Genomic DNA, 22135 nt, shown 5'->3' with positions numbered 1-22135 from the left:
CAAGGGTAAAACCGACCTATAAAACAACTTATATAAAACAACTTATATAATAATTGCATAATAAATTGTTTTTAATTAATGACCAGTGAATCATGCTGCTGATTAACTGTGGAAACTACGGGAAAATGTATTTAGTACTACAAATAACTAATTGTAATAGATTAGGATAATTTTATTTTATTACTTGGTTGTTAATTAAATAAATCAAAATTACTACCACAAAAGTGGTTTCAAACTATAGTAGGCTACCAATAATTTTACTTAGGTAAAGCTTTAGTGATTACGTTGACACTAAAAATTAAATATATTCTGGGTTTAAAAAAATTATTTGATTCAAACTGCAAAGGCATGCAGTGCTAGCAACTTTCTATACCAGTTTATCTGAGTATAAAGGAGCACTGTTCAGAGAAAGCTAGGTCTGACAGATAGCATAGAAACAGACAAACTTGATCATGTTATGCAAATATTATTACGAAAAATACCATACATGTGGCAGCATTTTTCGTCAATGGTAGTTCGATTTTCAAAATGGAACGTACAGAGCAAAAAGTATTAAACAAAACACGATCAATAAAGGCTAAACAAAATCAAGACTAGAAATGAACGAAGATACGGAAGATATGTCATCTGGAAGGGGCATTTCATCTGATTCCAACATGTGACGGAGCGCACGTGCTCCCCAGCCGCGCTCCATCCGGGATAATGACCGCAGCACATTTTTGTGGCCAACTGTGGCCAAACCGTATAATTTGGACCATCCTGCTCTCGAGCACACTTTAATCACCTTTAATGGTAGATCGCCGGGGGCGGGGCGGGGTGATTTATAGCCAAACTTGTCTAGCTTACTGGCCGACCAGTGTATTGAGACCAAATAACTTGCTTCATTTCGTATAAGCCACATCTAGAAGGTTCTAAGATCAAGGAATAAGAAAGCTCTTTCTAGTTTGGCGGTCGTGATCCCGCACTTAGTTCGTACTGTCGAAATATCAGGTGTGGAATTGGTCTAGAATAAATTGCTTTCCAGCTGGTTTTAAGCTCTGCAACTTGCAAAGCATCAATTATATTTTTAACGAAACCTTATAGCTACAGGATTGTTTTAAGCTGTAAGTTTTCTAATCCTGAAGGATAATCCCATAGCTTTCCTAAATCTGAACAATCGCTGATTCATTTCCATATCATGTTTCTTTAGTTAAATTATGTCTTTATTCGTAAACCCACAGAAGCTGTAGTTACTAAACAAAATTAAAACTTTAAACAGATGATGCTGGCTCATCCAAACATATCATAAATTAAAATGATAATATGTATATGCAAATCTATATTTCAAAAACTTTGTATCATTATTTCCAGTTTCATTGTTTGTACACCTAACTTGAATTATAAATATGGAAATCATGTGTGAGATTGTTGCGAGATCAAAGCAAAACGCGCAAGTATTGAAGTTGTGTTTAAACGACTTTTGAGGAGGAAGCCGCCAATTGATGGTACTTTGGTTAAACGTTTGACGGAAGCTCGTCTAATAGTTTCTTTTTTAAACTGGTTAAACACTGTTAAGTCATAGATTGTCTTTGGTAGCCTTCATAGTAAAGCTGGTCAAATATCAATGCTTTGCAGCCTCTTATGAAAAGTCACTCCTTTAAGTGCAAGTGCTAATGATACCCTGAAGAACTGATACCTTTATGTACCTATCTCTTATCTCCAATCATTGAAGCCTTCGACTTGCTCCATTTTTTTACACCGGTACTACTTTAGACCAATTTACTGCATAAATAGTTCATTACCTTCGATCCTGACGCTCATTCTATTGTCATCAGGTGGTTAGCCGGCCAATGATTCACTATAAAAAATGTTATTGTCATGATCGGTAATTGTTAACTGTCCTGTGGCAGAAATTCTTCGTTTTTTTCATCAAAGTCACTGATCTCATTATCAATTCAATAAAAGAAAGCATGAAAGCCATTTTTTCTCCAAAACCACTTTGCCAAAGTAACTGCCTCAATCGCTTGACTATTGGATATCGTAAGAAATTCTTACTCAATGCTTAATTCTATAACAACCAAAGCCAATCCTAAGCAAGGACACAGTTTCTCAAAGAGTAAAAGTGTCCATTCTTTGTAAAAGCGGGTTCCTATTACCTATGCTAAGTGGGTGCAACGCGATACGATGTTGCACCTTGCGCTTGCAGTTCGCCTTGACCGCGAAACAGACCTGTTATACTGTCTGCGATATGGCAGTTTTCCATGCCAGATTGTATCTGAATGGCGATGTCAACGCGGTAATGAAAATACTAGGGCAGATCAAAGCCTTGATCCTTGATAAGCTTGTTTTGCCAAAATTTATGGGAACTGTTTGCATATTTCAAGTTCGGGATCAGAAGGTCTTTCGCCTAGTATCCAAATCTGAGCATTCTATATTAATTTTGCAAAGTCTTTTTAAGCGCGATCTATTTGCAATTCATATCTAGTTTTTTTACAAAATATATTCATACAGGCCAGTTGTTAGGTAACTACCACGGAGGAAACTACGTTCCATTCACATTTTACATTCATAAATTATTTTGTTTGCGCTCGTTCTACATAAGTTAACATAATTAATTTACAGATGGGTTTATATCCCACAACCGGTGTGTACTTTAGTCGTCCTTCAACCCGTCCGGTGTTAGACAATTATATTCATTTTGCACACGAATTAATAACAGCTCCAAAAATGCTATAAATTACAGGCCTACTCGTTTTTGCCCGCGGCTCTGACGAAGGTTTAAAAGAAACAATTAGAAAAAATATTTTTTTCAAATTACAGATCACAAAGATCTATGGTTTGATCCTTTAAATTGTATCTGGGATTATTTGAATTGCAGATGTTATTATTAAATGCTAAGCCATGTGTTAAGGTTAATTACGTTATGCTAAATCTAGTGGTGCAATCCTTACACAAAATAATAGTGTTTTTACTAACACCGTCTATCAGTGAGGTCGTCTACTATCTATGACCTTAGTGACATCACTCTCAATCACGGCCATGTGGCAATTGCTCGCTCAATTATCATAAAATTTTTGGGTCACGCTGTCGTCGCATCATTTTAGATCATCTGCGTACGTTATATGATGTATGTGATCATTAGCAGCTGTTGGCATGTCCAAATAAATGTGTCTGTTGAAAACCAAGTGGAAATTAAAGTTTAAAATGTATTTATTGTTTGCTACTAAATTCGCAATTTGTAGCTATAGGGAAATGACCTCAGTAAAATCGCTAGTGTCGTCATCCTAATCCTTTGATAAGAGAATAATGTTTAGGCTAATTCTAGTGCCTTATGACATCATTGTGGGTTTTGATTCAAAAAATCCCATATAATCGGTATCCTATTATTGGTCCAAAAGGAGGCTTTTCACACAGTATAAGACGAATAGATCTCATAGGATTTATGTAAACCTTCCAGATTCAGTAGGATCTTCTATTCCATATGATGGAGTTGATGCAAAATACACCACGGGCTTAATGCAATTTCCTTTCCATTAGGTTTGCTTATTTTAAGATTGAGTCAGACCGTGCGAAGAGGCTTGTAACTTCAATCGCTGCACGTGGGCCGGTCTGAGGTCACTATTACCGTTAGTAAGTCAGACTTGCAAGACAATCGCTAGAGTTCATTGTAACACTGCTGTTGGTAACTATTTGGATCCCGCGACTGTCCTGCTTCCATTTTGTTCAAGTGTGAATTGGAATGGTCTTATTTTGGGCACTTTTCATCTCTATTAGTTGCTTGGTATTTTATTAACAATATTTTTGGCAACATCTTGATTTATTATTGTCTAAAAAAACTTCCCAGCAAAATCCTAATCGAACGCATCGCCTTAGGCCATATGTTTAAATCAAAAAGCTCCTAAACGTAAGCTTCTAGTATAAACTGCTAGATGCTTCCAGCCATTTCTAAAGTATTAAAATTATATCTTCCTTACTATGAGGTAGAATAGTAGTCATAATAATACACAGAACATTATCAATAGTAAATAAATGTAGACTGTACCGTTTGTTTATTAAGATCAATAAATATTTTGTTGTTGGTGTTCAATCAATGATGAATAACAAATGTTAACTAGTCGCCAATGACACCAATGCTGGATGTTTAACACTGATTGCCAATCGAACTACCACGTGCTAGAATTTATTTCAATCAAGCACAGTACCTACTTCTCTTGCTCGTCATGTAGTTCGAGAGACAAGTACAGATCTCTAAGAGCTCCTAAATATTCGTTATAGCCAATCAAGAGCGAATAATGAATTTCATTGGAATAATATGTTATCTGTCTCTTAATAATTTTAATATCAGTATCATTTAGTATTCTTATATCTTGAACAGGTTAGCTACCGGATATCATCGCCATATTTATTGCCCTCATGGCATGAAAGAAGTCAATGTATCCTGTAGCGATAATGATTTTTGTGCACACATGTTGCAGGAATCGTAATGTGAGTCTGGTCTGTTTTCGTCGTCCAAAGTTCTTATCTGGGTCCTTGACACTGAAGCTATCGTTCTTGATAAAGATTATGTATTTGGCAGTTTGAAAGTTTTTTTTTTTCTAATAATATTTCATAAGGAAACTGTGAGGATTATTGATTGATATTTAGGTCACTGAGAATAACTAGTAAACTATTGTATGTGTTTCTTATCATAATAAGTCTACGGCATAGTTTACTATCGGCACATTCGTAAATACAGTTTGTTTGTTGTTTTGACAAACAAGTGCTTATTGTTTAGTGCATTATTGTTTATACAACAAAATTTCCTCTTAACGTCAATGCATTGCGTTATTCATTTGCATTATATACTTATCACCCACTATTCTTGGTAATGTGCTAAATTGTATTAATTTGCCATTAAAGACTTATGTCATTAATGATTGCTTTTCCGTTAGCAGCATTATGCAATTTAGTCTTGCAATGTTTTGCAATGATTTCATCAATTTAGACATCAGTTAACCGAGCCAATAAATGTTAGGTTTCTAGAAATCCTATTAGTGTCACTGCTTTCAAAGTGATGATTAAATGCGAATCTGATCTAATCTTGTATTTCCTCATTCAAAGATATGTAGTAGTTTATGACCATTTAGAGTTTATGAAGATTGACAATCGGATAGAGAAATCGCAAACGACGTTGTTAAATCTTAACGGGGTTTCTCTAAGGTCTGGTAGCAAGCACGTAGATTTCTCCGAAATTGTAAGATACTCAGTAGGGACAATGACCCTGACTAGTAGCCTTTAATGTCTCCTTTAGAATCGGTAGGATTTAGAACTGTAATTTCAGTCCGGCTTCAATCGCAAATAGTTTACTTGTTCCTCATTCCCGAAGTGGATGAGTTCCTTTTACTGCCAGTCTTGTGTTTTAGGGTCACCCACGCTTTTATGAACATTCCTTGCAACTGATCTAACTTCACCCAACTGGCTATTACAACGACTCATCCCATATCAGATGACCAAGCTCCTGTTGCATTGTGCCACTAGCTGTTGCATTCATTGCTCGATCATGTCAATTGGGAGCGACACCGACAATTGGCCAATTTGGGCTGGCCTCGATGATCGGGCCTACAATAGGCTTGACAATCAGATGTACCTCCTGTACGGGTTTGTACCCTTTGTTGGTATTTGATAAACTCATCTTGTGGTTTGCACGTTTTGCTTGTTTGTTCGTTAGATTGCTATCAAGATGGCAATCACCCGATGGCCCGATGATCCCCATAGTTGTGTTGTTATGGTGTTTTGCATGGAATTTTCGCTAATAAATCAGATTTCGGTGGATATAACCGAAAAAATCGCTAAGAGCAATATTAGGGACAAATATGAAAAATGATCTAGTTATAGCATTCATTTGTAAAATAATTCCGTATTAACAATGTTTTTTGCGATTACAACCTTCACTTTTATTATGTGAAAAACTTTCGGAACGGAATTGTTTAAAACTATAAGCATGCTTTGTAGTGTGAACTAATTAGTATGTTCACATTCTTAATGATAAGATGATGAATGCCGTTAACTTTGAGATTTTTTTTTTGTTTTGCCCGTTTTATTGGAAAGTAAAGTAAGGCAGGGTAAAATAAGGCTTTCTAGATGAAAAAAAAAACTCAGTTTTATCAGCCTTAACCTAGTTTTTGGAGCCTCATTCACTACCTAAATGAAATTTAGCTGTTTAATTGTTGCCCATGTTCTCTTTAATTATACTCTATTATAGTTATTTTAATGGGAAGTCATGAACAATTACATCATGAATGGCATTATTTTCAGTGTTGACTAATGCTTGCGTGCTAATATCACGGCGGTAACAATTGGCAGTTGACCCATGCCCTCAGCAGTATTCGTGAAATTAATCAAATTCGTACTCACTGCTCTGATTTCTATTGCAGTCTCTGCGTGAGGTAGATTCTTTACATCAGTATGTACATACGTCTGTTTCAGAATATACTTGCATATCTTACTTAGATACGTTCTTTGTTATCATCATCAGCTTTTGCATTAGTTCTTGCGTTGATAAAGAGAATCTTTTTGAACTTCGTCTATATGTCCTATCTTCAGTGTGACATTCCGTTTAAATTAAGTATGTTTTTGAAAAATAATTTCGAATAAAATGATTTCTTGTGGTTAGAAAGTATTGGTTTTAGTCTTACTCATTTTCATACTATTTTTGTAAATATTTATGATGAAATTATGAATGGGAAAACGAACTTCGGAACCACAAAAACACTGCGCCAAATAATTTGTCATCATACGAATCGCTATATAGGTGATATATAGGTTAATTTCAAATACCTAAGTAATGAAATAACATGTTTACTATAAATATGTATAATATTGAATAAATACATATTTCTAACAAACTTCCAGACCCTTTGACTGAAACGAATTAATAACTTTATTTCCCTAAGTTCATATTCAGGTAATTCAGGTAGTTTATGAGTATGATGCATGTGTTAGGTTTTAACTTATTTCCAAATACATATCATTTTATAATGAATGTTTCCTATCGTCATTATGACGTATATCCTGCGTCATTATCATGATTAAAATGCCCATAAAATACCTATAAAATTACCATATAGAGGTATATAGAGTCTGACTTCAACCATACATAGAATAGACTGTGTATATGGATATTTTACAATACCTCTGTTTTACCTTAAATGCGTCAGTTTTAGCATAGATTATAGATGCCTACTTTGGTTCTGTACTATCTATAGTAAGCTTTAGTTATAATATCAACAAAATAGAGCTAAACGACATCCTTTCGAATAAAGCATCTTGCATACGATGGGACCTTACCTATATTCGATGGCACAGGAATCATAAGTTGACTTTCTGTAGCATAAACCGACTTAGTTCGGTTTGTGGTCTTATTAATATCGATAAGGAAATTATATTTCGAGTAATTTTATTTGCTCGAGATAATTATTTCCTGTTGCCTTCGAATACGTTCTATTTAGATCATATAAAGGTATTTTTGGACCAAGTAATCACTGGTAAGTAATAATAACAAGTGAATGTAATTTATTTGATTCTAATTAAACTTGTTAAATGTAAAGGGCTTTGTAAAGAAAGTAGGTCCTCGGCTACAGCTATTCGTTACGAAATTACGTCTATCAAGAGTAGATTAAGTTCGATAGCAAACGGTGAAGCAAATTGTAACCAGTTGTTCCGAGCGGTTTTGTGTTGTACCAATTTCAATGGATTTGTAACAATAAACCTATCCTAGTACCTACAAATACATCAACTTTATATTAGTTGAGAATTAATCTCTTCCACTACATTTGCCGGATGTTTGCCTTTTAGTACTATTGTTCCGTAACTAATTTACAATAAACATATCCACTATTCTAAGAAGTACAACGGTACTTTATCCCTTTTATTAGCCGGTACAGAAATAGCTGCTTCCCTCCTTGGGCATGACTTTACAGTTGCTCGTAAAGCTACCACATCGCCTGGTCATTATCCTAACCGAACCCATATATTAGCCAGTAATAATGCTCGAAATCTATTATTCATAGACTTGCAGTAGTTTCTGCATTAAGAGCTTTGTTTTCTGAAGGCTTGGATTTCGTCCAAGGAGTTGACCAACATTTGGTAGTTCGTTCCTTCATTTTAAGCCAACGGAACACCATTTTTTTCATATTTTATCTCATATTGGAGAGCGGGAAAATGAGGGATTTTCTTATCTCCGGATTGGGATGAAACCGTGAGAAAAATGGGTTCATTTATAATCTTTTAAAACTTTGTTTTACTTACAGTGCATTTCAGTTTTGTGTACTGAATATTCCACATCTATATTTTTATTGGTTCCTGCACTTTGGCCTGCTTAAATACAACAATTTTCTAAGGAACAATTTTTTTATGATTTTTGTTACATAAACTCTCAATTTAAATACTCAGTTGAAATAGAATAAATATGTCTTGCTGTGATTTTTATATTTCTAATCCCAGGGTACGGGTCGGCATCACGTTTCTTGCTAGGGTGCACCATTTAATTGAAATCGGAAACCTTTCTCTCATAAATCTGTTAGATTTATATTACTTTGCACTGAACCGGTTTATTTGAATTTTAATTGGAATTCATAAAAAGAGGTTTAATTGATTTTATGTGAACTCCTTTTTATTACTTTTGTTATAGTTCCATTAACTTTTTCGATTGCAGCATTTATTTAATCCTGCAAAGAATTTTCATGCGATCCCAACGTGAATGTTTTCAACCGTTCTGCGGTTGTTGACTGCCATTTTCAAATATTTAGGTGTAATTGTGCGGTAGTTTGGCGCTATTCAGTTTAATTGGGCTGATGGCTTTATTTAAACGTAAAGTTTAAATAAAACGTAATGGAACTATTTTAAGACCTTCGCGGTAACTGGCGTGTTCACATGCTGAAACAGTTTTTTTTTTTAACATTATTTTGCTATTCACTTGTGACCACATGACCAATATTCTGCCATATTTTAAACTTAAATAAAAATCTTTTAGACGATATTTTTGGCGAGAGTTAGGCTAAATTGGGAGATAGCATTCATTTATGTCGCTACCAATTGTTATATTTTTCATTAATTTGACAGTATGTGCAAGAGAATAGACTGTATGAGTACTCAGAAAAAATGTTTTTATCATAACAGCTGTTTGATACAAGTGGCCTCATTGTACTGTTTGTGTTACTAAGTAACATATAACAATAACATTTATATGTTTATAATCATTGAATTGTGGGACACAAATATTAATCCAGGTTTGTAACCACGTACAATTTTGTCGTGTCTGCCAACTTAAACTGTTTAGATACGTAAGTTTCTTTGTCTTTTCAATATTATTTTCTAGTACTTACTTATATTTGCATTCAACCTCTGAACTCATTTCCTCGTTTGGTAAATATTCCTTCTTTATGTTTATTTATAACTTGCATCTAGAAAGTGTTGCTAAGTATCCCGTCACGATTGCATTTGGTGACATATTAACATCTGTGACAGATTTTGAATGCTAAATAGTATTAAACGGAATTATTTAGTTCAAGTTGACACTTTAGAAAAGTGCTAATTTTAAAAGTGGTGTGTTATTGTCACTTAGTTTATTTTTGATTATCGTTTCATTGCCATATTTGGTCTAAAAGAAGTGTACTGTATCCAGTACAGTAAAAAATATTGAAAAAGAAAAACTAATTTCTAAGCGTTGATTCAGTCATTTTGACATTATTATAGAGATAGAATATGGCACGACTAACTGTACTCTGAGTGACAAGTTGTGGCCTATAACGGTGGTTTTAAAATCATTATTTTAAACTGTAGGCATACCAGCATACCAGTTTGTATTATGTAATTAAGTATGTCTTCATTTTTTATCACAGTGATTCGAATATTTTTCTTTTGCAGTTAGATTGCACTTTATAATATCAGAGTTCTGACATACTCTTACTTGCTTGTTCGTATGAAATGTTAGGCATATTTTAACCAAGCACTTGCATTATGTTGACAGAATTTTATCAAATCGTCTCACTAATAACAAGAAAAAAACGTTTAATGAGATATCACACAACACCTTTACTTAATGTGACATCCTATTAACTTGCATTCGGTGTGGGTAAACAGACACTTGCTACAGTTTTGTTACTACTTAGACGTATTTGTAATACGTAGATTATGTTTGGCTTAAAATAAATAAAGATATAAACACTGAAATACCTATGGTACGGTATGGTCGAAAGACTTTATGGCCTGCCTTATGGGTAAATAAAAAAATGATGTTTGGGTTATGTCGCCGTATTTATAAGCGTTGTATGCAAAGGAGTTATTTTTATTCATGCTAAAAACTCCCCCACATATTTTTCGGTTATTCCCCTATATGAATGGCACGTTCGAATTCATAAAATTCTTAGCTGCCAGCAACAGTGGTGTTCACACGCGATACTAAGAGGTTACAACCAAAACAAGGTGGAACAATTGCCAGTTGAGAAATACTCGCTATTTGCTTAGCTGTGACCTGCGTACCGTCTTCAGGGTAATGCACTGTTACGTCACTAGTTGGAATTCGAATATTGAATTTTTGGAATGCCATATTCAAAATTCGAGCGGTTGTCCTAAAAATTAAACGTGGAGTTTCGGTTGTTTTATCTTGCCAATATCATATTTAGTAGAATAAAATTCGCTGCAAAAGTTAATAAAACTGCTTGATATGGATGTATCTGAAAATATGAAGACATTTGTTAGGGTAAAATTTCGTGTTCATTTTCTATGAGAAATATTAAGTTATGACAAGGGAAGGAAGCGGAACATAACATAGGGGTGCCAAATGTCAAACGAAGGGACTTTATTCTATGTGAGATTTTGTTCGAAGATTCACCCTCACACAAAGCTTTTTTATAATTTGTTAATGTTATTCAGCCAGCCAGCCAGAAATCAAAATATTTACCTAATTGTAATATAAGCGTATAAGCACACTAATATTAATTTATGGTCTATTCTGACTGCGGGGTTTTTTCTTGGAACAAACACGATCTTTAAAGTTTATGTGCCATCTAGTTTTATAGCTAAAATCCACATAACCGGTAACTAAAAAAATTGGCATTAAGCTTATCACTCGGAGTCAATAAGGCTACTGTAACATTGGTTTGTAATTTAATTTTCCTTGCATAATGCAGCATAATGCTCTCATTAGCTGTTTATGCATGCAAAGCAAATTAATCGTAATCTTAACGAGGTATAGTTATGCTTCGCGATAACAGAGGTCAGTGAACTTTCCTTGTAGAATAGACAGCCTCTGTTGTTACCGCCTTGAAAATACATTGCGCGGGCGCAAACATTGCATCTAGTTACATATTATAATTCTTAAATGGGGCATGTAATTGCACAAAATATAGCTTTATGATATTGTATATTTACTTTTGCTTTACTTACATTTCTCTAGGAATGCAGTGTCGATAGGATATCATGTCATAATACGGCCTAAACTTATGTCTACATACACAACGTAGCTGTTGTCAGGTTACTGCCAATTTAGATTAACATCTGAATTATTGCCATTCCCCTTTGCCACGCCCCCTATTTTGACGTAGCTGGTGGGGCAATCGACGTAGGATCCTACGTCATAGCAACATAGATATTGATGTTCTCTGTGCTTCTGTATGAAGTATCAAAGTTATGATTACCAGGTTGAATCCTTAAATTAAACTATATCGGATTGGTCGACGACAGATGCACATACCTAGACGTCTAGGACTTAATATTATACCATTTCCGACAAAAAATGACAGACCGGCTAGAGCGGAGTGATTGAAGGCGAGAGGTACGGATCTGTGTGTTTAGGCTGATGATGAGGAATATCGATAATATGAAAGCCAGAATCCTTTATAACATAGTCTTTGGGTTAATAATATTTACCAGATCGTAAGATAATACAATAATAGTGAGGTCCTTAACCTTCCTACAGCTTTCTTATACGAAGTTGTTTTCCTTAAGTTATATGCGTAATAGCTGGCTCGTCGACCTGGACTATTAAACAAAACAGTAGTAGGTATCAGGTTTTATTAAATTAATGAGGAATTTTGAACCATGTTAATAGGATTATTTCATTATAATAGATGCGATCTTAAGAACCACTTAATAAACCTTGCTTTGGATCTACAGAAGCCAAATAAAAGGAAAAATAACAGATTTTATTATTTATGATCTGTCCCACGCCTGTTTTCTACATTAGACTAAATGACATTTACATTGTATCTAATCAAATAATATCTATGTGATAAAATAACAATACTGAATAATAATTCTTTAAAATGATCATGATTTGGCAATTTTTAGATAACTGAACAGGTTAAAGAAAACATGCTTGATATTTTACGCGCAGTAGATTTAATAGTAAATATTGTATTAATAAACATATTTTTTTTATCTGACACCACCTTGTTGCCAAATATCATTTATATTGGTTTAGCCGGTTTTACTCCCAAACTCACTTGTTGCATCCATGATTAAAATTGCGCCTGCAAATGCATATAATCTGCCTACTCACCTGTATCCGAACGTCGTGTGCTCACTATATCATCACGCATCACTGTTATGTGAATATCCTGTGTTATTAATACATACTTATTTACTACTACTATTAGTATTTATGTACACGCAATATCACAGTTAGCGACAAAACGCGCAACACTTGCGTGTAGCGATGTTATTTTTATTGCATTTATAATGACAACTAATAGTAAATAAATAACAGAGGGAATTTGAGACTATCTTAGCATACTCATTATGTTATAATTAAGTAACTTCAAATAATGTAAATATATTTGTACATATTTTCCTTTCATCATATTTTTAATTTTTCAATTAGGTATAGATGATGGATGGATGGATTGACTAAGTCGCAAAATCATTAAACCAATGTAACCAACTGAATTTTCCTTACCTAGAGCTTAGATAAATGAATAACTTACTAATATCGTAAATGGGAGACATTTAACATTTCATCATCATCATCAGCCTATCGCAGTCCACTGCTGTACTGGGATTCTATAAAACTCGATCAACAACTCGCATTTCACTTCGATTCGTAATGTCATTTCATACTTTAGGGGAGGTAGGGGAGGGATGGGCACTTTTTCACAATTTATTGCATAAAAAATCAGATTTTACAGATCATTATCAACTTTTATTGCCATTTCTTATATTCGGCTAGATATAATGAAAGAGCTTTCCTAAAAATTACAATCAGTTTCAACATTACGAGATATTTAAACGGTTTTATTTAGCTCACCCCGTTTGTTTTATTATTTATTCTTGGATCAAATTTAGTAATTCAAATTTCACCCTCTTCCTGTCAACCGATTGGTCTGAAATTTTGTATACACCTTTAATTAAATCCAATATGGCCGCCGGCACAAAATGGCACAGCCCCCTCAATATGGGTATCAAATGAAAGGGCTACACAAGTAGAATACTGTCAGCAACCCCAGCGGGGCGCAACAGGGCCAAGGCCTGCCTGCACGTCGATTCTATAAAATTCGAACAACAACTCGCATTTCACTTCGCTATTCACTCTCACTTCGCATTCGATTCAGAACGACCTTGATTTTGCATTCTGTAAACATCACCTAATCACTTGCGAAGTGAAGTGAGCTCGACATCGACCAATGCTGTGCTAGTGACTTCCCCACTCGACAAAATGTCAACCGAGATTAATCAGTTTTTAATTTTATCAGTTTTGACACAGAATTTTAGCTAAATATGATGTTTTAGTTATAATTTGTTATTGTAAGGAATTTGAGGCAGCTTTTAAGTATAAAATAAACAGAAATCTCTAAATTCGTGCTGTGAATATAATCTATGCTTACCCTACGAAAAAAAATACTGACAGCGCCAATACCATTATTAATCTGTGGACAATATTTTCTTCTCTTCTGTCATAGAGGAAAGTAATATATCGGGTATCTTCTGTCTTCATATTGTGTTTAAGCTTGTTTGTTTTGTATTGACAACTCACAGAAATGACAGATAGTCTATGGATGAACACCGTTACCAGTCGGTAACGTAAACTACCCAATTAAAAAAAAAACAAAACTATGATCAGAAATCAGAATAAAAGGACCCCCCTTTTATTCTGATTTGATCATGTCTCCCAACTGCCCATCTCTCCCCTACCTCCCCTATAGATAGACAGATTTTGACAAATCTGTCAAAATCTCGACTTTGATTTAGTTCAACTTGTCAACACGCTCGATAGTGAAGCGCTAGTGTAGTTTGACAATGTCAATCACGAAACTTTAAGGTAGAATTCCGTGGGTCGCGATTGTCGCAGCCGCGCGCGACAAAAGTCAACCTATGAAAATGTATGGCACCGCTGCCGAGGGCTGCGACAGTCGCGCGCGGACGACGAATTTCGTGAGCCGCTCGCGGCCGTACGCTTCTCAACATGGTCTAGCGCTTAATAACATCTATAGGATTTTAGTAAAACCAGAATTAAATTTTTGACAATGCCGCGAGCAGCTTACGAAATTCGTCGGCCGCGCGCGACTGTCACGGGCCTCGACAACGGTGCCATACATTTTCAAAGGTTGACTATTGTCGCGTCCACGGAATTCTACCTTTAGATCGAAGTCGAAGTGAGAGTGATGTCGAAGTGAGTTGTGATATTTTATAGAATCGACATGCTGGACATAGGCCTCTCCAAGTGCACGCCACTGAGATTAACATTTAACATTTATCATTTTGAAATTGTTTATTTATTTATTTACGTTACTCACATTTTATGTTTTTGTGCATCTTGTGGTTTATGGTGCTTAAAGGGGTAAATTGTATTTTAAAAAATACGCAATGTGACCGCAGGTATCCGTCATTTGCCAATTAATATGATAACAATTGTCCCAAGCGTTATTCTGTCCCATATTTTGGTTAGGTATACTAAGGCACAAATAGGTTTTAATACTGACAGCATTTCGTATCGGGTCCCGCTATATAAATTTTGGTTTTCCTCTTTCATATTTAGTTGTGAATAAGCATTCATATGTAACTGACGTACATATATTATGGGTTTGTGAGGTGAATTAGAGCATATAATAATATTTTATTGGAATATACCTTAGAACTGTCACTCATTTTTTATCACTTTCCCTGAGTCCTATCATTGATTAGATAGTTCCTATTAACCTCAGTATGCAGTGATTATAAAAAATCGTGGTTATATTAACCAATTTTTCTTTTGTTTCAGATGACAGCGCACAGACAATAAACGCGGTACACAGACCACGTAACAATTACAAAAAGACTGATTTTACGTAGTATCACACATTCCTATCCATGTACAGATAACAAGAAGCCGAAATAAGGCAAAATGTTTAAGCTACTCGGAGGGTTGCGGGTGTACTTCAAGACCCAGCCTATAAAGACTGACAATGCAGTGTTCAGGCTACACAATGTGTTCACGACGGTTCTACTGCTCACCTGTTCCATGATCATCACAGCTACCCAGTATGTTGGGCAGCCTATCCAGTGCATCGTCAGTGGTTTGCCCACAAATGTGGTCAATACCTTCTGTTGGATTACTTCGACGTTCACAATGCCTGATGCCTTTGCTAGAGAGGTGAGTTTTTGTTATGCAATAAGTAAATAATAGTTTACTGCCGTGATTAATTATGTCATTTTCAATGTATTGTGTCATATACGGAAAGTAGCTGCAATAACTGCTTACCGATGCCCTATACTCATTTAAAATTATTAACAATATTTGCGATCCTTCCATTCTATCTTTACGGAAATACCTAGATAAGTTAGCTTTGATAGCTAAGTTTGAGATAAATAAAAAAACGAAATACAATCTGTGACTTCGTAACTCGGTGGCGCATTAACCCTTCAGCAGCTCAGACACAGTCTGGCACTTGAAGTCAAGAGCGCTCGGTCTAATTGGTACCCTTTCTTTTTAAGTGCCCTAACCGCAGTGCAACGGTACTCAGTGACATTTATCATAGACGTGTCCCCTCACGAAACGCATACGCTTTTATGGGTAATTAAAAGCTATATGTATGGTCTCCAAAACCTGTCGTGTATTTTTATTGCTGTTGAAAATTCATGAGCATTGAACATCATATTCTTGATAAAGGTTATCAGATTCATTAGTTTAATTTAGTATTGATTTTTTTTATCGCTGTGTCTTTAAAGTCCTGATGAACCTTAAATATTAAATCTGTCCATCTTAAAATTTCAATCTATTAAACTTCTAACAGAAATGAATCAGTCCTCAGCTTTACGGAAGCTGGAGGACCTTTAAATACTTTTGTACAATTAACAACAATAACATGTCTCTATGTTTCTGTGCACGCCTATGCAAGCTGAATATTTGTCTATCCGGAATAGCCCTAATTTGAAACTGATCAGTAACATGACTACCCAAGCCAATGTCATAATACGAATGCCCTGAATTAATTACAATGGTAACATTTGTAACACAATATTGGCATCCAGCCAGCACCTCCGCGAATTAGGAGCTTCCGATTTCTTCTTCTTGTAAGGATTGGAATTATCATTCGTTTTGTTATTTTAATGGCAACACCTGTGTCTGAACTTTATGTAATCTTCATTGCTTGCTAGGCACAGACGCCAACAGGTCAAAAAATCCGAAATACCAATCGAACATTAACTTTCCACTATTGTGACAAAATTGAAAATGATTTGAAAAAAAAATTACAGTTTGAATTGCATTTGGTAGGTTGGGTGTGGTTAGGGCTGCCATCTCGAATTTCGCCAAACCCGGACAAACATTTAAAAAACCCGGACATTTGGCGTAAATCGCATTTTTCCCCGAACGAGTACGATTTTTTTTTAACAAAATAATACCTAATTTGTAATCCATTTACTATTAACATATACCTACTTAATTCAATGAGGTGGTTCCTTACATGAAGTGTCCGGGTTTTCCCCGGACACTTCTTGAAACCCCGCCCGGACGGCCCCCGGACGGCCTCCAAACGAGGACAAATCCGGGGAAACGAGGACGGATGGCAGCCCTAGGTGTGGTAGATTGACGGCATGGTCAAATGCGGAGGACAATATGATCATACATTTATTTGTATTTATTGAATTAGGCTTTTGGGCTGTGTGGTACAATCTAGGTAGGAAAACTTTCTTCTCAAAGATATGTAATTTACTCGTAGTTTCTGTCTTATGAAGTAGACAGTTATTAAACTTAAAACAATGGGTGTCAACAATTTATTCATAATTAATACATCAAATGTTTATCTGTTGCTACATCTTTATAACTACAGTCATAACTCATAGCATCTGAGTAGGCAAAAGTAGTCAGTTATTTATAACTCCTAAACAATTAACTAATATTGTATTGTTTGTAAAGCGTACTACACAATGTAAGGTAAATCACATGGTTATGGGTCAAGCACATTTAGTTAAAGGTTACTAAATTATGCGTAGGATCGTCATGTGGGAACATGATTTGTGATTCTTGAGACCAATATTTGGTCAGAGTTCTGATTGTAACATTTGGTCATAATCTTTTACGTAATCGCCGCCGTTACCGAGAAAACCGCAAAATCAGATCATTAACCTTCATAAATGGGGAGGGACAGTCACTTAATCTGGCTAATATTTTATTTCTTTAACTATATTGTAACTAGAAGACGTACATTTAGGTTTACTATTTTCCATTCTGACTAGTTTTTCAAAGCTTTTATTTGTCCTTTTTATTTGTCCTGTTATCTGTTCTCACTATATTTTAGTCATCATCTTTCATTTGAGTACTATTAAAATCCGCTACTACATCTTCATTGCACAAATCACCGTCGATTAGTCGGGTAGGTGCTGTCAATTGCGCGTGCGCAGATCTCCGTAACTGCTCGCTTCCTCTCTTGTGGCGTGAGTGCGTTAGGGCTGTACATGAACAGAATAGTAATGAATAGAAAATACGATTGCATCGTGTGATTTGATTGAGAAAAATCAGAGATATTGGTGCATTTAGTACGTCAATAATTTAAACCTTTATGGCCTTACTACAAAAACTTTAAACCCTGTTTTACACTTGTCTAATAAAATTTTGGCTGCAAAATGAACCATATGTCAACGTCATAATTTGACATTTTTTTAGACAAGGCATAAACTGACGTTTAAAAGTTTTTGTGGTAAGACGGTTAAAATCTGTATTTTTTCTTGTTTATCAGCTGCTTTCTTAATGTTTTTAGCCTAATTTTGGGTGTTGGTTAAACACACACAGAATCAAATTTTCTGTCCATAACAGTCATGAAGGTACTGTGTGAAATTTATGTTTTACCTATCATTCTTCGCTGCAGTATTGCTGCAGAGATGTTGCTGCTCCTTTATTAACTTTAACTACCTATTGCAAATAATAGGGCCTAATTCAATTTATTGAACATTGAGCTAGGTCGTTAGCCTAATAATAATTGTATGTACTTACGGGTCAATGAAGTGTTACCCTCGATCGAGATTGGCATCCTCCATGTGTGATGATGACTAATTTCTGTAATTGGAGGGTCAATTGAAAACCAGTTGTAGAGGTCATTGTATTGACACATCGAATCAAAGAACCTTGATGATTAAGTAATATTACATAAGTAACTGTAAATAACTTGGTAAACAGGTTGTTGTTATTGTAATCAGCATTTTATTTTACCTGTATTATTCATTTATGTTCTGCAGCATTTTTCGCATGTGTTTTATGTAAACAAAATATTAATCTGAACATTATTTTGTTTTGAGTATTTCCAAATTAAGAGTATTTAATGAGTTTGATCATTATTGTCTTATGGTTATTTAATGTTTGTTTGTTGGCCATGCCGAGGAATACTGCTAAATTACTTCCTTTATCACATCTCCCCATTTATCCCAATAATCAGCTACATCAGGTACCATAAAAGCATAGAACCACAAACCAGATTTCGCTCGCGGTTTAACTCAAGAATCGATGGGGACTACTACCGAAAAAACATTGTCCATCTCCGTATTCAGTTCACCATCAAATTATCTACATAAATATACACAGTTTTGATAAAGGATAGCCCTATATCTGTAGTTACAGAGATTCGCAATTCGCACAGCTACCAAATGGGCGTGTATTGGTTAAGGTCAGCGTCCACTTGTCTCGCTCCTATTGTTACGTCTGAGTAATAAATTGGATCTGCGTAGTAGGCTGAATTGGGTTATTTTGGGCCTATAAAACTTGCATTATTAGCCTTGTTTGGAGCGTTTGGCCTAGTTAAATTGTAACTTCACGCAAAATATGAATCGGTCTCTGCCGGGAAAGGTCATATTCTAATAAAAAAAAAGCTTGAATATTGATCAGAATTTAAATCCCGGTCTATTCCCGATGTTTGCTTTACTGTTAGGCACTAATTCCGGCAGCCGGATAAAAAGTTACCTTAATGATTTTTCTCAGGTTCTGCGTACGGATCTGTGTGACGGACACACAATTACTCTCGTACTTGTGACATTAGTAAGGAACAAGAATAAATTCCGAATATCATTTCAAGGCAAATGTTTGATGCTGGTGGTATATACTTATGGTAATGAAATAGTATATTTATTACACCTTCAGAATCTGCTTAAATGTGAAAACCAAATTATCTCACGTTGCTGAATATCATATTTACGATATTTCCACTCGTAAACTTTACGAAACAGTTTCGAAATGAAAATCACCATTAAATAATGTATGAAGGCAATAGAACCTGAATATTTCAGCATAACCGTAAATATTTCAACAGTTTTCAGCAATAAATTGTCCATGTTTAGTACCTATTATATTAAAATTATCTATTTATAACCCTTCTTGGTAGACCCCATCTCAAAGATATTTATTAATTTAAACATGAAGTCCCATTTTCGCAAATAAAACGAAGTTAGGGCAATCGATCAACTGAATCGACTTTCTAAACAACCTAAGTATATGAAATTTTCATGATTTCTTCATCAATTTGAAATTCACATGAAAATCCTTCGAAATAACTTCATTGCTTATTTATGGTGTATCTTTATAATACCAATGTTTATGTATCAAGATATCTTACTTGAATGAGGAAGTAATGTACTGTGGGTATACATTTGATTTAATAACTATAAACTGCCTTGACCTAACGGTAACTTGAGTAATTCAACGTATTAAGGGAGTTTTCGATTACATGTGCCACCGCCATTATACTTAGACTTGAACCATTTTGGAACGCTTTTTAATAGCGATCTAGGCATTTCTAGTTAAGGATACTCTTCTTCTTCCTACCTCTTCTTCCACTTTACTCTGTCCTGGACATCTTCGAGTTCGCAGCGTTTCATGTCTTTCCTTATGACACTTATCCAACGTAGTTTCTAGATACTGACAGTGAACAGAACATCATCATCATCATCTCAGCCATAGGACGTCCACTGCTGAACATAGGCCTCCCCCTTAGATCTCCACAGATACTTGTTGGAGGCGACCTGCATGGAGCGTCTACCGGCAACCATTATAAGGTCGTCTGTCCACCTTGTTTTCTCAAAGCTCAAAGTCGCTCAACGAGCTATGGAAAGGGCTATGTTCGGTGTTTCTCTACGTGATCGAATCCGAAATAAGCAGAACTTATTAACATCAAAATATCTTCTCCGTATCTTCGAGAATTAGGGGTCTATTGTTTTACTTATTTACGTGTATGTTGTCCACAGGTCGGCAAAGAAGTAGCGCATCCAGGTATAGCGAACGAGTACGACAGTTCGCAAGAAAAGAAGTACTACACGTACTACCAGTGGGTGTGCTTCGTGCTGTTCTTCCAGGTGAGATCTTAAAAACTTTATTACCTAAAATACTGTGAACTTGCCCAGATATTGACCGTTTGAAAGTTTCTCTGGCTATGGAACTTAAGGGTTAAATATGGACTTTGGACACTGAAAGGAGCGATGATTTTATAAGAAAAATTATATTCCGCCCGTGGGTATTTCGAGCATTTGCATAAAGAGCCTTGAGTCTTCCTCGATAAGAAGGCTACCTAACACCAACATAATTTGTCAAAATGGACCAGTAGTTCTTAAGATTAGCTCGTTAAAACATAATACTTTTAATTGTCAAGTGTATTTTATTCATTTTAATAAGACATGTATTGTGTATGTTGAGTGGAGGTTGGCAGGTCAATGGATACAAATACAAATAACTGTTATTACATTGTTTTGTGGCATTGTTAGTGGTAATTACTTTATTAATTCTGTCGCCACTACACAGCTGTAAGATTCATATTGGGGAAATATAATTCGATTTACACTAAGCTTTTGTTTTGATTAATTTGTTAAAAAATGATTACTATTGATCCAGTTATTTGAAGTAAACTTGCTAAAGCCAAAACTGTGACACCGTCTACATAAGTCCCAATTTTATTGGTTGTTAGGTGTAAGGAAACCCTGGAAAGGAATCTGTAAAGTAATCAGTGTTAGAAGAATTTTATATATCAGGAGTAAATAAAGCTAAAATCTAAATTGAAACTGCTTCACAATACAGGAGGATCTAAGTAGTAGTCACATTAAGATAGAAATCAAATAATTAAAACAAACGGAAGTGTTCGCACAGTTGCACACGTGCTGGCAATTGCTTCGAACCTTAATAATGTAAACATTATCTCACTATGCTGTGATGTCATGTGACGTCATATTTTTACTTCATGTAGACTTATAAGGATTGTCTATAGTAGTGTACAGTATAGAAGCCATCAGGTGGATTTGAGAAAACTCTGACATTAGGGCTTGTTACGTGATTAAAACCTGCAGCTCACTCGATAAGAAGTAAGAAAATTAATGGTCAAAGTTATTTTGATAGTAATATTATGTTATAAGTAAATCAATTAGAGAGAATTCATTCTAACTTAAATACTTCTTGATGCTACGGTGCCGTAGAAATTATCAGTATAGTTAGTATGCGTCAGTTTAATTAATTACAAACAGTGCATCGTTATCCACGTGCAGTAATTTACCTTTATCTCATATTTATCCAACGTGGATTACTCATAGAGTTGTAAGTCTATGAGCAACTAGTCTAAGCATTAACTAAGCAAGTATTACTCACGGTATAGAAATAAAATGTGTTCTTTTTATACTTATTTTATGAGTTAACTTTCTATTTGCGCGGTCGACACTTTCTTTATTGTAAATGAGATTG

General features: G+C 35.1%; 1 protein-coding gene across 1 annotated transcript in view; it reads left to right on the top strand.

Annotated features, from left to right (window-relative positions):
- LOC124645136 (innexin inx1) overlaps positions 1-22135 on the top strand; it is a 46978-nt gene that overhangs the window by 1746 nt on the left and 23097 nt on the right. The window contains exons 2-3 of the mRNA XM_047184889.1: positions 15212-15583; positions 20659-20766. Of these exons, the coding sequence (XP_047040845.1) occupies positions 15335-15583; positions 20659-20766 (357 nt within the window). The 5' untranslated portion in view covers positions 15212-15334. The remainder of the gene's footprint in view (positions 1-15211; positions 15584-20658; positions 20767-22135) is intronic.

The sequence above is a fragment of the Helicoverpa zea genome, chromosome 2 (genome assembly GCF_022581195.2).
Source record: "Helicoverpa zea isolate HzStark_Cry1AcR chromosome 2, ilHelZeax1.1, whole genome shotgun sequence".
Classification (NCBI taxonomy): Eukaryota; Metazoa; Arthropoda; class Insecta; order Lepidoptera; family Noctuidae; genus Helicoverpa; species Helicoverpa zea.
This window is presented reverse-complemented; position numbering and strand designations above follow the sequence as displayed.